This window comes from Garra rufa, chromosome 19 (genome assembly GCF_049309525.1).
Source record: "Garra rufa chromosome 19, GarRuf1.0, whole genome shotgun sequence".
Lineage (NCBI taxonomy): Eukaryota > Metazoa > Chordata > Actinopteri > Cypriniformes > Cyprinidae > Garra > Garra rufa.
The window spans coordinates 13,929,315-13,945,415 of NC_133379.1; the positions used below are offsets into that span (position 1 = coordinate 13,929,315).

At 36.0% G+C, this 16,101-nt stretch overlaps 1 protein-coding gene across 1 annotated transcript in view; it reads right to left on the reverse strand.

Annotated features, from left to right (window-relative positions):
- Positions 1-16,101, reverse strand: part of LOC141292722 (gamma-aminobutyric acid receptor subunit beta-2-like) — a 129,434-nt gene that overhangs the window by 61,697 nt on the left and 51,636 nt on the right. Inside the window, exon 4 of the mRNA XM_073824761.1 lies at positions 2,393-2,475. Coding sequence (XP_073680862.1) covers positions 2,393-2,475 — 83 coding nt within the window. The remainder of the gene's footprint in view (positions 1-2,392; positions 2,476-16,101) is intronic.

Sequence of the window (16,101 nt, forward strand, 5' to 3'; positions counted from 1 at the left end):
AAACCAATTAGATAAAAGTTCATGGGATTCTCAGAGGATTTGAGGTTATAGACATATTATGCTCTCTGACAGAATGTCAATATGGCTGTCAATACAGAATGCCATTTCACAAATAAAATGCTTGCAGGAATAAAATATTGTTTCTGACTTGGACATTACATTGCAAGCCCAACAAGGAAGGATTTGTGTATTTTTCAATTGTCTTATGCACTGAGCATTGGCTGTTCGCTCCAGTGCAACCAATGTGTTGGAGTTCACAAGAGCACAATTAGCAAGTGTGCACACATGCCCTCTCCTGATCTCCTCCAGCTCTTAGCTTTCCGTCTCTCTGCTTTTAATGGCAGCAGCCAGTGGGCCGTACGTAACAGCGGACGCTGGAGGATTCCGGCTGGATCTCCACTCTCTCCCAGCGCACACCACATATATACTCGCAATTAGACTTGATTAGGCCTTTTCTGCTCATGGCGCTGTGTAGCACGAATGCTGACTGGCTCTCTTTATCTCCTGGCTTTATGGAGATGAAGGTCATCCTAATTAAGGTAATGGTGGAGTACGGCTGGCGCTCTCCACACACGCACACAATGCTCTCAGAAACCTTGTGTTTCTGTTAAAAAACAAGAAAAAACTTAGAATTCAATCCAAATTGGTTGTGATTCCAAATCAAAACAATCATAGCAGTTGATGTGTCTGAGATATCTCATACTTGAAACTATGTAATTGTAATAAATAATTTCAGATCGTCATTTGTGTACCAACAGTTCACAGCTGTTAATGCACAATCACCGTTTTAGATCGAGTAACTGTAATACTGTATAAGGTTTCCATTTAAACTAAAGGCATAAATCCAGACTTTGGACGGTTTCACAGCAAAATTGTGACATACGTGCTTCACTTGGCAGCGCTAAAACCGGCAGTGCGTATAATTACTTGCCGGCAACCTGCCAAAATAAAACCTTTAGGTTTGAAAATGATGAAAATTGAAAAAATAATCCTGCCCAGACCATGTATGCACTGCCTTGCAAAAGTCTCCATCTCCCCCTTTTTCACATTTTAGTAGTAGTTGCTAAAACCATCACACCAAATCTACACGTCATAACCCATAATGATAAAGCAAAAAAACTGATTTGAGATTATTTTGAAAAATTGCATCGCTATGATACCTGAAATTTAGTGAAAAACTAGGTTGCAACCCATTTCTCTGGATCATCTTTGAGATGTTTCTGCACTTTGACCAGAGCCCATCTGCTGCAACTTCCGATGATTGGACAAGAAAGGCACACACCTGTCTATACAAAGGTCTAAAAGATGAAAATGCATATCAGAGCAAAAATCAAGTCAAAGAAATTACCCTGCAGAGTGCTGAGAGAGATCTGGGCAAGGGCACAAAAACCTACTGCATTAAAGATTTCTAAGAGCAGAGTGGCCTTTATATCTTTTAAATGGAAGAGCTTTGGAACAACCGATAAATCTTCTATAAGCTGGTCTCCCGTTGACCAAGAACCCAAAGGTCACTCTGGTGGAGGTTCAGAGATCATGTGTGGAGATGAGAGAAATTTGCAGAAGGACAGCTATTGGTGCATCACTTTACCAGCCTGAGCTTTATGACAGAGAGGCCAGAAAGAAGTGAAGACACAAAATGCCATTTGAAATAAAACAAAATGCATCTAAAGAACTTTCAATCTGTCAGAAACAAGATTCTCTGGTCTGATGAACCAAATCGTAAGGTCTAGAGGAAACCAGAAATAGGGTGGTGGTATTATCATGCAGTGGGGGTGTTTTTCAGAGGCGGAAGGAGGACATCTGAACACAGCAAAATACAGATATATCCCTAATGAAAACTTGCTCCAGAGCACTTGAAGTAAACACACAGGAAGGATAATTCAAGTGGGCTAGTGTCAACTCTTGGAATGTTCTTGAGTGGCCCAGCCAGAGCCTAAACTTAAACCCAATCAAATATCTTAGCAGAGATCTGAAAATGTCTGTCCACCATTGGTCCCCACTCAACTTGACAGAGCTTGAGAGGATCTGCGGTGAATAATAGCAGAAAGCCCCCTAATCCAGGTGTGAAAAGCTTGTCGTATTATACACACAAAAGAGTGTAATCGCTGCTGAAGGTGCTTCAATTAAGTACTGAGTTTAGGGTCTGAATAATTTTGCAATGTGATATTTATTTTCCCCCACCCCCGCTTATCTTTTGCAATTTGCAAAGTTATCACAAACCTGGGATTTTCGTTTGCCATTATGGGCCATGATGTGCAGAATGAGGTGGGGAAAATAATCATTGTAGCATAAGGATGTAATATAACAACATCTGAAAAAAGTGCAATATATCATGTCAGATGAATATGAAAAATTGATGGAGAGAAAGAAAAAAGTCTCATGGGGCACTCACAGCTCTCGATTTCCAGCGTGCAGTTCTGCTCATCAAGCGGGTATCTGCGCAAGTCCATCATGCAGGCGGCGGTGGTCGTAATCCTGCACACACACACACACAGTGTAACCATTAGTCACTATAAGCAACTGTTTCTCTAGCATACTGTTCATAATAGAGTCAAGTCCAGGCCAGTGTAATTTATTTCCAACATACTCTTTCACATTCCTTTTTTTATATTTTATTCATGCAATGTATTTTCAAGGTAAAGTGTGTAAAAGGATTTTTAAAACCGCTTTCCTGTACACTTTTCCTCATTTCCCCACAAACAGGCCTTGATACACTGAAGATACACTGTCTAAAAAAAAAAAAAAAAAAGTAATAGGCCTACATTACACTAGGGAACGCATTCACTATTAAGAGTTTTTCCTGAGTAAACTCCTCATTGCTGCTTATTGATTATAAGGTAGTTGTTGTAGTAGTTATGTTTAGGTATGAGGTAGGACTGGGAGTGTAGAATATGGTCTTGCATTAAAGTGCTTTTTAAGTACTAATAAACAGGCAATATGCTCGTAATACTGTATGCATGTTATTAAGCAACACGGTAATAGTGAATAGTGTTTCCTAATCTAAAGTGTTACCAAAAAAATATATAAAAAATCATATCTTTTTAAATTTTATCTTAAATTATCTATTATTAAATTTTCCTTGTTATATTATTATTTTTGACACCAAGAAAATAGTTTTTTTTTTTTTCTGTGTTCTTACTGTATATTATCAACATAAGTATGTACATAAATAAATAAATGCAAATTAATTTCTTCTGAATGGTATGAAACTTGGTAAAGGTTTTTGCACTTGCTATTTAAACAAAAAAAATAATTAATTTTAAAAAATGGATTTGATTCGAAAAGGTCAAATTGCTCTGATAAAAAGAGTCACACTTGCAATAAAAGAAATAGGAAGCAAGTTTCATTGAGTGGAAAAGTTTGGTACTGCGCCCAAACAAAATCTTACTGAAACCTTAATATTGAATCAAACCTTAATATTTTATATTCATTTCACTGGGCCTGCTTTGCGAACAACAACAGATGGTTAAAATGTGCATGTTTCTGCATACGTTTTCCTTGAATACAACTGCAAAACTCATGTTTTTAGCTGTTAAGATTGTTGTGGCAAAATGTAGGCCTATGTAATTTCAATTATGTAATTCCAATGTATTCGGTGCATTAGTGCAACTGAATGAGGAAAAAATAAATTTTGTTGATCTGAAGGTTGTATGGGTTCACTGGCACTTGCTGCTTCTACAAAACAGAGATTGCCATTTTTAGAGTACTTTATTTATAGCTGTGCGAAGAATTAAAGTTAATGTATCCATCTCACCACACTTCCTTTAAAATGTATGACTGCAATGTCAAGTCTAAAAAGCTTTTAGTGAATTGAATAGTCCCTGTTTTCCTCTTCAAAACAGAAATCATGTGAAATGAGCAGTAAAGAGGGTTTGAACTACAAGAAAAGGCATTTGCGCTGTTGCAAACATCCACTGCAGTGGTAGGTGCAAGAGAAATCCTCTTGCAGGGATTGATAGATGAGCGAAAATCTGTGTCCTACTTTCAAGTCGTACCAGAATCACCTTGCCTCCGTGTCGTAGCTGTGGTTCCCACAGCAAATGGGAATACCAAAGAAAAGAGGGCAAGCAAAAGGGGTATTAATATCTTCTTTGATGTATATGCTACAGTTTATTGCATTGGTAATAGTCCAGGTGCACCTAACAGAGACTCTACTAGAGGGCTTGTATATCGCTCCTTTTAATAACAAGGTTTCATTAGAAAAAAATGCTGATGAATCCAAGAAAAAAAAAGCTGAATTGGCCAGATCATGGCTTTCTGAAGAAGGGTACTGAATAATAAACTCACCCACGGTTCAAAACTATAGTACTAACCGTACAGAAACACAAATAATTCACATTCAGCATCATTTACGTCAATCAAACTGACCATAAGAAGAAAAGAGATTTTGCAAAACACCTTTCTCCTGAGTTACAAAGGTTCTGGGGGTCTGCTTATTAATACTGAAAAGCTATTAGTTTTTTAATAATGTCTGTGCTGGCTTTGTTTGGTGAGATAATTAACATTACATTCATTTTGGAAAAGAAACAGCAATGAGAGACAGCTGGCCATGTCTGGGGCTGTACTCTTTCACCTTTCAAAGTTATAACCTGCCAAAATCGCTCAAGCAGAATAAGGGCCCTGGGTGTGCTAGTCGACTGGCAAGCCTCTGCGAGAACAAAGAGGAAAAAGAATGATATGAAATCCTCAGGGAGAGCTTGTTCGGATTGCTAAATTTGCTGGCAGGGCTGGCAGCTGTTGTTAAGGTAGCAAATGGTGTTAGAGTGAGAGAGTTTCAAGGTACGAGTGTGGTAGAGACTACTTAGACAACTTGACATATAAGTGGTGACTTTTCTCCATCAGCAGAGTAAGTACTTCGCCTAAAATAAAGTGCCTCAAAACATACAGAGCGGGCTCTGTGTTACTGCATACACCAAAATTAAGAAGATCCTAAAGGCACTACGTTTGTTAGTAACCAGTGTGGTGATAATAGTGATAATAGAGAACACATAGGTCTTCTATTGTCTCCTGACTTGCTATTTTTAAAGCATTTATGCATGGTGCATTACCACATAGTGTTCCTCCAGGACACTAGCAGATTTTGAAAAATAGCAGCTCAAACATCATCATAATTTCTTTTTTAAGAATGCATTCTCTCGTTCATCTGTTGCTCATTTGATGTCTTCTGGAAAAAGTGTATTGGATAGTTTATAGAGTCATCTTTGCGATGATGAGTGCAATTCTATTCATCAACAGCGGCATTTGCACATCATAAATGCATTATATGTTTCATGCAATATGACGAGTGAACAGAGTGCTGTTCTTCCTTCTTAATATTAGTGAGAATGCAAATGTGACTGATTTTATACAGCAGTTCAATAATAAAAATTCAATATTAACCCTTTAGGCACCTTTTTTTTTTTTTTTGAAAAATGGATTTTGACATTAACATTTCAAAAGCTTGTGGCTTGAAAGGGCTTTAAGATAGAGCTCTACTGTAAATTAGAAAAAATGTTGGGTGTAAATATATACATCTAATTTGCATATTATGACGTCATCAGGGGGCGGTCATCATAAATTTCATAATATTCAGGAAATAGTAGATATTGATTTTTTTTTTCTTTTTATCCTCATTCCAAATGATCAGAAAAGAGGAAACCAACAATAAAACAGGAGAAAGTACTACATTATTACTATATTACTATACTATATAGTAGTAAAATACATGTGAACAGTAGCCAACTTTTTGATCAGTTCATCAGTAATATTCAGGAAATAATAGACATTGAATGGATGTTTGAACTTATTTGCACTTTTTTTTTTTTTTTTCATCATTTCCAAAAGGCAAATATTCATAATAGTCAGAATCGGCAAATACCATTTGCAAGCATACTCACGGTACAACTTTTTTATCAGCCATTTGAAGGGAAGGTAGGGAATACAAATGAGATATTACACCGTATTAGGACTAGAGTCTATTATGTCTTGTTGCAATTTTGCAGCTTTGGCACTTAGAGGGTTAAATGACATTTTAGACACAACATTTTCAATAATGATAGTTTCACTCTATTTTGCTAATGAAAAAGTACTAACTAAAGCAGAATTGTTGTGTTCCTCTGAGCAACACACATCAGTGTTTTGTTTTGTTTCTGAACTAATCTGTGATTTTGAACAAATCAGGCGAATCAATGTTTTACTATTCATAAAAACAGAATCAGCTGGTTTGAACCGATCAGTCGAATATATGATTCTATAACTTAATCATTAAGACTTGCTGCCACTTAAAAAGTATTAACTGGCTTATTAAGTTTAAAGACTACTTACTGGCTTATTACTTCTCAACATGAAACATAATACAATTTAGTATATTGTAATAAGCTGCATTCAAAATATCACACTACCCTCCATTATAGTAGCTGAAAAAGAGTTTGTGAGCAGAGTAGTATGTCTGAATTCCTGTTTATTGTAATTAAAATCAGCATACACCTCATAGTTTAATGCAATTATGGTTCGTCCAATGATGAGCTTTACTGCATGGTTGATTGTTGTAATAGTTTAATCAAAGTACTGTATTTAATAAATGTTGAATTGCAATTTTTTTTAAATCCCATTATAATCATATTGTAAAGGTGCATGTAATGCAATGTAATGCAAGTAATTACTTATTCAAAAGACGTATCTAGTGTGAGATTTCGCATGCAGACATAATTTTACAGTTAAATGATGAAGCTTATTGAGACTAACCTGCCTAATTCTGTTAAACGTATCACTGAAACAGAAAAATGACTGTTTAACACCATAGCGAATAGAAAATTTGAAACAGCTGTTTGAAAACATACGGTAAATACTGGTTTATCTGATTTGTTCTCTGTCACAATCGGGTGTTAGAAATCAACAGCAGATTCTGTTAAAAAAAAAATGTTACACAAGAGAGCATTTTGGTTTTTCCTTATTTAAAAACTTATTCTGTGGAACGTACAAATGCAGTATCACATTAGCAGGAGATACGGCTGTATATCAGCATGACTATGAGCTGTGGTGATACAGAGTCAGATCGCACTCCAGCTCCTGTGATGTTGCACATATATAGGAGTACAAGACTGAGTAGACGTATACACACAAAAGATCAGAGATATAAAAAAGATATTTGCCACATTTAGAGCAACTCTTTACAGGGAGATAACAAGAAGACTGTGTCCTTAGCTCAGGTTACAAGCAAGTGTACAGAAGGTCTCAAGGTGAAAAAACAAACACCAGGCATACCAAAAAAAGAAAAGAAAAACAAGAAAGAAAAAATATATATATTTTGCAACTTATGCTACACTCTTAAAAATAAATGTGCTTTAAAAGGTTCTTCACAGCGATGCCATAGAAGAACCATTTTTGGTTCCACAAAGAACCATTCAGTCAAAGGTTCTTTAAAGAACCATCTCTTTCTTACCTTTTTATAATCTGAAGAACCTTCTTTCAAAACAAAGAACCTTTTTGTGAAACAGAAAGGTTCTTCCGATGTTAAAGGTTCTTTATGGAACCATTTAGACAAAAAAGGCTCTTCTATGGCATCGTGAAGCACCTTTATTTTTTTTAAAAGTGTACCAACTAGGGTTATCTGCTTAGACCAGCATCAATCCAATCCATCCCTCACCCACCATTCTAAAGCATTTTCCAGTTGCAATGCATTATTAGATCATTATATATCTACACTGAATATTTGTGATGCTGTCAAAATTAGGTTTCCCAAAAATGTGCATCTACAATTTGACACATCCTGCATGTCTGGAGTACACCAATGATTTCCAATAATCTTGGCCTGCTAGATTTAACATGCATTAAATGTTCACTAGAGACATTTTATTTAGCAGTCAATACCATTTCTAAATATAAAATCCACTTCAGACAATCTATTAACGATAGCCCACTCTGCATTTAACAGTTATAAGGTTAGGGTTAGTAGAATAATGTAGTTGCAAATTACTTATAGCCAGTGTGTGTTAGAGAGAATCAAAATAAAGTTTGGTAGATTTTAAACAGATTATACAGATAAACAGTCTTCTGATACCCTAATAACTGATGGTTGACATGTAATTGCAAAGTTATCTCTATCAAAAGAAAAAAAAAACTACTGTACAAATTAGCTACAAAATCTCTAAATCAGTGCATTGCAGGATCAAATGTAATACTGTAAATTAAATGTAATGCAAAACATAACGTAAGCGTTTTGAATGACAAAGCATGGTTTTCAAACAACCAAATCTATTTTATATATCTTTAAAAAAAGTATATAATAATTATGGAAAACTTGTGTATCTCTTGAAACTGTATAAATGTGCTTCAAAACAATTAAAAAATGATGTACTAAGACTAGGACAAGTTGGAATACAGGAAAGGTGTCACAAAGTTGGTTTTATGTGTTGATTTCAAACATCTATTTCAAAATTGTCTTAAATAATGCTTATTTAAAATCATCATTATTTTTGTAGTAGCTGTAACAAGTGAACATCATTTTCACAGTTGTTTTGTTTTGTTTACTGTCATTATTGCTGTTTAGTGAATTGTTTGTGTTTCATATGTAAATGTTTTACAGTTAAAAGAACTAGAATACATAGTTTAATGGCAGGTTTGAAATGAGGAGTGAAATAAGCATTAGATTAGATTCAGAAAGTGTTTAGACAAACTTTGCACATAAATAAACGGCTTGAAATCGGACACTTTCTATGCTACTGAATTAATGCAGTCTTTAATGAGACTTTAATTGTCACTGCATCATTCTGATAAAAACATTGATTTTTTTTTAATTATTATTAACACCCTCAGACAACAAAGCCATCTGTTTTATTGCAGGGCCACAGCAATGCCAAAGTCAAACAATTTTTTAATTAACAGTGCAGATTATATATAATGGCATACCGACTATCTGGTAAACAAGACAGTAACTAAATCATTATCACTTTCATGTGGTGTGCCAAAGCTTAGATCAGAAGCTTTTCATCATAAGCATTTTTTTATATTGTGAATTTTCTCACAATTGAAGCATTTGACCTCAAGTAATAGAAAATCAGCAAACTTATTGAACTTTAGCAGGAACTTATACAATGTTTTACTCTGAGTCTACTGTTAATGCGGATTTATGAGGCACTTGGTAACTGATCATATAATGTTAATGATGCATTTCTTTACTTCAGAAAGATGGTTCAACTAATGTAGGGCTAATTATACTATAATTAGTTATACATAAAGAGCATATCTCAATCTAATTAGGAGATGCTGTCATGCATATTCATATAATCAAGCATGAGTGCATATAATAGCTCCAGATCTTACATGTAAAGACCCAAAGAATGTCAAAGGCTCTCACTTGCTTTATGAAGGGACAGCACTTGTCCGCTCAACCGCTCAACTCATCAAACCAGCAATTAAACATTTGTGTTAAAACTCACATCTCTCTCTCAAATCAAAATCAAAATTTCAATAGTCAATTAGTTTAATAATTGAAACCAGTTTTTAATACTGCAAAAACTACATTGCATTGCAACATTATTGAACAGATCCTTTTTTTCATATTGAGAGTTAAATACTAACAGAAATTCTATTTAAATGATGACATTCAGCCAATTATTTCTCAATTAAATAAACATAGACAACAGGAGGTCTATATTTGTACCCTTATTCCTAATTTGCCGATCTGACAAATCCTTTTGTTTACAAATCGATTTTTTTTTTTTTTTTTGACTGCTTTATGGTGAAGTGTATCTGTATATAAGCTTTCAAAAACAGCTACCTGTCAGTTAGACAGCTTGCGAGTGTCAAACTACTACAGAAGTCTGGATCCATATCCTGTCACTCTATTATATTTTAGTATTGATTTTGTCCAAAGTACTGGTACTTTGATATGCCAAGTTTAAATAAATGGCCCTAAGACAGGGGTGCCCAACCCTGTTCCTGGAGATCTACCTACCTGCAGATTTTAGTTCCAGCGCTGCTCCAACACAGCTGTCTGTAATTATTAATTACTACCTAAGAGATTAATTAGCTGGTTCAGGTGTGTTTGATCAGAGTTAGAGCTGAACTTTGTAGGATGGTAGATCTCCAGGAACAGGGTTGGGCACCCCTGCCCTAAGATATACACTTACTTCCTGCAGTGTTTCCCAAACCTGTTCCTGAAGGCACACCAACACTTTATCAAATTAAACACACCTGATTCAACTCATCAGCTCATTAAAGAGACTCCAAGACCTGAAATAGTCAGATAAGAGAAACACTGATATAGAGTTTTTAACCTAAAATCTAAAAAGAAAAAGCAGAGGTGTAAAAAGTACAAAACATTTTACTCAAGTGAAAGTACAGATACTCATTGAAAGTTTTACTCAATTAAAAGTACAAGTATCTGGCCAAAAACATACTTGAGTAAAAGTAAAAAAGTACAACTTTAAATTGTTCTCAAGTTTTAAAAAGTAGAAGTACAGTCGTGGCCAAAAGTTTTGAGAATTACATAAATATTGGAAATTGGAAAAGTTGCTGCTTAAGTTTTTATAATAGCAATTTGCATATACTCCAGAATGTTATGAAGAGTGATCAGATGAATTGCATAGTCCTTCTTTGCCATGAAAATTTACTTAATCCCGAAAAAAACTTTCCACTGCATTTCATTGCTGTCATTAAAGGACCTGGGGTCCGTTCTTCGTACCTCGCTTACTACATCCAGGATCAAATGACACATCCAAGATCAAATCATCACGCTAACTATGAGCTCGCTATTCCGGTTCTCCGAACGCACCTGTTGTTGATGATTAGTATAGCTGGATGAAGTTATTTGAGATCACTGGGTGGCTTAAAAGGGGCTACGTATCGATAGTAGAAACATTGATCGGCAACGCTTTGATTGGTCGGCGAACATGAAGAAGGAGCGAGCTCAGTATTTTTCTGCAGCAGAGCAAGAACTCTTGATTGAGGGATTTCAGGAGTTTCAGAGTTTAATTAAAATGCAAGGGAACACTGCAAAGGCTGGAAAAGCAAGGAGAGAGGGCTGGCAAAAAGTAGTGAACAAATTAAACGCGTTAATGCTGCCCATGTTACATGTTTTTTCCTTGATATGTTATTTTATTTATATTTTTATTTTTTTATACACTACCGTTCAAAAGTTTGGGGTCAGTAAGACTTGTAATAGTCTTTAAAGAAGTCTCTTATGCTCATCAAGACTGCATTTATTTGATTAAAAATACAGAAAATAACAGTAATATTGCAAATTGTTTTTACAAAATAAAATAATTTTCTTGTTTTTTAATATATTTTAACATACTTTGAAATAGAATTTATTCCTGTGATGAAAAGCTGAATTTTTATCAGCTGTCAGTGTCACACGATCCTTCAGGAATCATTCTAATATGCTGATTTATTATTAGAATGATCAATGTTGGATAATATCAACAGTTGTGCTGCCAAATATTTTCTGGAACCTGTCATATATATACACTTTCTTGCAAGATACTTTTCTTTTCCCACGTGAGTCAGTCCGCGTCAGTCGTGCTCTTTAACCAATCAGAAGTGACCTCGCCATTTCAACCAATCATAACCCGCCAGGAGCGCAGCCTAAATCCTGTTTACATGAAATAAACCTGCTCCAGAGCAGGTTTAAGCTTGCAGAGCTGTTGCTATGACAGCAAGTCCAGGATGAGCTTTGAAGAACCAAACAATCCAAGATCATGCCAAATCGTCAACAATCAAATCCAGCTAACTTAGTAAGCGAGGTACGAAGAACGGACCCCTGCTGAGATCATTTCAGTAATCGTCTTGTTAACTCAGGTGAGAATGTTGACGAGCACAAGGCTGGAGATCATTATGTCAGGCTGATTGGGTTAGAATGGCAGACTTGACATGTTAAAAGGAGGGTGATGCTTGAAATCATTGTTCTTCCATTGTTAACCATGGTGACCTGCAAAGAAACGCGTGCATCCATCATTGCGTTGCATAAAAATGGCTTCACAGGCAAGGATATTGTGGCTACTAAGACTGCACCTAAATCAACAATTTATAGGATCATCAAGAACTTCAAGGAAAGAGGTTCAATTCTTGTTAAGAAGGCTTCAGGGCATCCAAGAAAGTCCAGCAAGCGCCAGGATGGTCTCCTAAAGAGGATTGAGCTGCGGGATCGGAGTGCCACCAGTGCAGAGCTTGCTCAGGAATGGCAGCAGGCAGGTGTGAGCGCATCTGAACACACAGTGAGGCCAAGACTTTTGGAAGATGGCCTGGTGTCAAGAAGGGCAGCAAAGAAGCCACTTCTCTCCAAAAAAAAAAAAAAAAAATCAGGGACAGATTGATCTTTTGCAAAACGTATGGCGAATGGACTGCTGAGGACTGGGGCAAAGTCATATTCTCTGATGAAGCCTCTTTCCGATTGTTTGGGGCATCTGGAAAAAGGCTTGTCCGGAGAAGAAAAGGTGAGCGCTACCATCAGTCCTGTGTCATGCCAACAGTAAAGCATCCTGAGACCATTCATGTGTGGGGTTGCTTCTCATCCAAGGGAGTGGGCTCACTCACAATTTTGCCCAAAAACACAGCCATGAATAAAGAATGGTACCAAAACACCCTCCAACAGCAACTTCTTCCAACAACCCAACAACAGTTTGGTGAAGAACAATGCATTTTCCAGCACGATGGAGCACCGTGCCATAAGGCAAAAGTGATAACTAAGTGGCTCGGGGACCAAAACATTGACATTTTGGGTCCATGGCCTGGAAACTCCCCAGATCTTAAAACTTGTGGTCAATCTTCAAGAGGCGGGTGGACAAACAAAAACCCACTAATTCTGACAAACTCCAAGAAGTGATTATGAAAGAATGGGTTGCTATCAGTCAGGATTTGGCCCAGAAGTTGATTGAGAGCATGCCCAGTCGAATTGCAGAGGTCCTGAAAAAGAAGGGCCAACACTGCAAATACTGACTCTTTGCATAAATGTCATGTAATTGTCGATAAAAGCCTTTGAAACGTATGAAGTGCTTGTAATTATATTTCAGTACATCACAGAAACAACTGAAACAAAGATCTAAAAGCAGTTTAGCATCAATCTTTGTGAAAACTAATATTTGTGTCATTCTCAAAACTTTTGGCCACGACTGTACATTTTTTCTGTCAGACATACAGAAATATGGTTAAATGGAGATAAAGACGCAAAATGCAATGGCACAGGTCAAACACATATATCTAGTGTCTAAAAAAAAAAAAAAAAAAAACCTAAATGTTTTAAACCTAAAACCTATGTTGTATCATCTCATGAGTATGTTTACTTATTTGTGGTTATAGCTTTTAGGAGTATGATTACCTCATCATAGTTATAACATATTATAAGTCTCATATCTTGCCATGTTACTCATGGTACCTAAAGCATACAAAGACCACTTATAAGTAATAATAATAATAATAATAATAATAATATTTCTCGTATTAGAGCCATAAGATCAGGTATAAGATTAGATGAATGTGTAATATGACACATTTGTATTATCAGTTTGATTACTTTGATGTCAATCAATAGATATAATGCCTTAGAAATACCCTTATAATGTATTATAAAGAGGGGCCTTCATAGAAAGTGTTACCATTTTTTTCTTCAGAAATGTAATCAAGTAAAAGTACAAGTAGTCAGTTAAAATTGTACTTGAGTAAAGTACAAATCCCCCAAAATAATACTTAAGTAGAGTAATCAAGTAAAATGACTCAAGTATTTTACACCTCTGGAAAAAAGTTAGCATCACACTATTCTGTTAAACTCTCTTTCTGCTAACCGTAAGACTGCATTCTCACAAGCCCAAGGTGATGGAGCTTCCTGACCCCCAGTGTCACACAGCAAATTGCCATTTTTTTTTCTGCTGATGTCTCTGACTTCTCTTTCAAGATGAAGGCAGTGTTGAGGAACAGAGGCAAAACCCCCAAGCACTGTTAGATGGTTTGGCTCGGTGAGAAGTGCAGAAATGATGTAAAGCTCAGGTGTGCGGTGGGATTTGCTTCTGTGCATGTAGCTTCAGGCCCTAAATCAAAGCATCTTCTGGACATCTGCTTCTCCACCCTGCATTACTTAGGCAATAATACATTTAAATTCAATATGTCAATAAATTATATATAGCTATATAAGTATATAGAGAATATTATTACAAGTACTTCCTTAAAAAAATTGCCGTATCAGTGTCCTTTATCGCTGATTTATTTAGTTTCTCATTTACATGTCCACTTTGATAATCCTAGTTCTTTTGTTATGTAGAGAGCATTTGAGTAAGACAAATGAGACTGGCCTCCACAAGTATCCATCACCTTTGCTGCTCAGGGACAATTTACAAACTCTGTCTAGCACATACTAAATGTGTTTTAGACTAGACTGCAGGAGAAACTGGCAATTTAATGGGAAATGAATTAGTTGGGAAAGAATATTCAAGGACTGCCTTCATTATCTGGAACATTATCCTATCTTAATTTAAATAAAAATGCTCATTATTACCCAAAGACAGCAGTTACTAATTGTATATATTGATTTTCCCTGGAACTGTAAAAAAATATATATTTTCTCCATGGATATTCAATACACTTCCATAACTTGAACAGATGCCAAAAATCTTTTTTACATTTGGGTCAAAGTCATCTTGGTATTGACAGCATGCAATATTTCTTCAGCAAATGTCATAAAGTGTCATTAACAACCTCTTTGGTCTTATATACAGGTGCATCTCAATAAATTAGAATGTCGTGAAAAAAGTTCATTTATTTCAGTTATTCAATGCATTGCAATGCACAGAGGCTGAAGCAGTTTAAGTCTTTGATTCTTTTAATTTGGCTCACATTTAACAAAATTCTCAGCAAATTAGAATACTTCATAAGACCAATAAAAAAAAATCAATTTTAGTGAATTGTTGGCCTTCTGGAAAGTATGTTAATTTACTGTATATGTACTCAATACTTAGGGGCTCCTTTTACCAACTTTTGGTGCTTTTGGCAGTGTGGGTAGGTGCCAAATCCTGCTGGAAAATGAAATCAGCATCTTTAAAAAGCTGGTCAGCAGAATGAAGCATGAAGTGCTCTAACATTTCTTAGTAAACAGGTGCAGTGACTTTGGTTTTCACCAGCAGATGACATTGCACCCCAAATCATCACAGACTGTGGAAACTTAACACTGGACTTCAAGTAACTTGGACTATCAGCTTCTCCACCCTTCTTTCAGACTGTAGGACCTTGGTTTCCAAATGAAATACAAAATTTGCTCTCATCTGAAAAGAGGACTTCAGACCACTAGGCAACAGTCCATTTCTTCTTCTCCTTAGCCCAGGTAAGACGCCTCTGATGTTGTCTGTGGTTCAGGAGTGGCTTAACAAGAGGAATACGACAACTGTAGACAAATTCTTTGACACTTCTGTGTGTGGTGGCTCTTGATGCCTTGACCCTAGCCTTAGTCCATTCCTTGTGAAGTTCACCCAAATTCTTAAATCGATTTTGCTTGACAAGTCTTTGCTTGAAATAGTCTCAAGGCTGCGGTTCTCTTTTTCCTTCCACTCAACTTTCCGTTAACATGCTTGGATGCAGCACTTTGTGAACAGCCAGCTTCTTTCGCAATGACTGTGGCTTACCCTCCTTGTGAAAGGTGTCAGTGATTGTCTTCTGGACAACTGTCAGATCAACAGTCTAGTGAACCAAACTGAGAGACCATTTTGAAGGCTCAGGAAAACTTTGCAGGTGTTTTAAGTTGATTAGCTGATTGGCATGTCACCATATTCTAATTTGTTGAGATGGTGAATTGGTGGGTTTTCATTAAATGTGAGCCAAATCATCACAATTAAATAAACCAAAGACTTAAACTATTTCAGTCTGTGTGCATTGAATTTATTTAATACACAAGATTCACAATTTGAGTTGAATTACTGAAATAAATGAACTTTTCCACGACATTCTAATTTAATGAGATGCACCTGTACATTTGACTGTACAGGTCTGTTTGTTGGTTCCATGAATTTATATGAGAACAATCTGTAAATTCCATATGATTTTCTAAATAAAGTATGTATTTCTTGAATCATCCTTAATATGTGCAAACCATTAGGTGCATTTCTTAAACAATATTCGTGCAAACAGCTCTACACAAAAGCC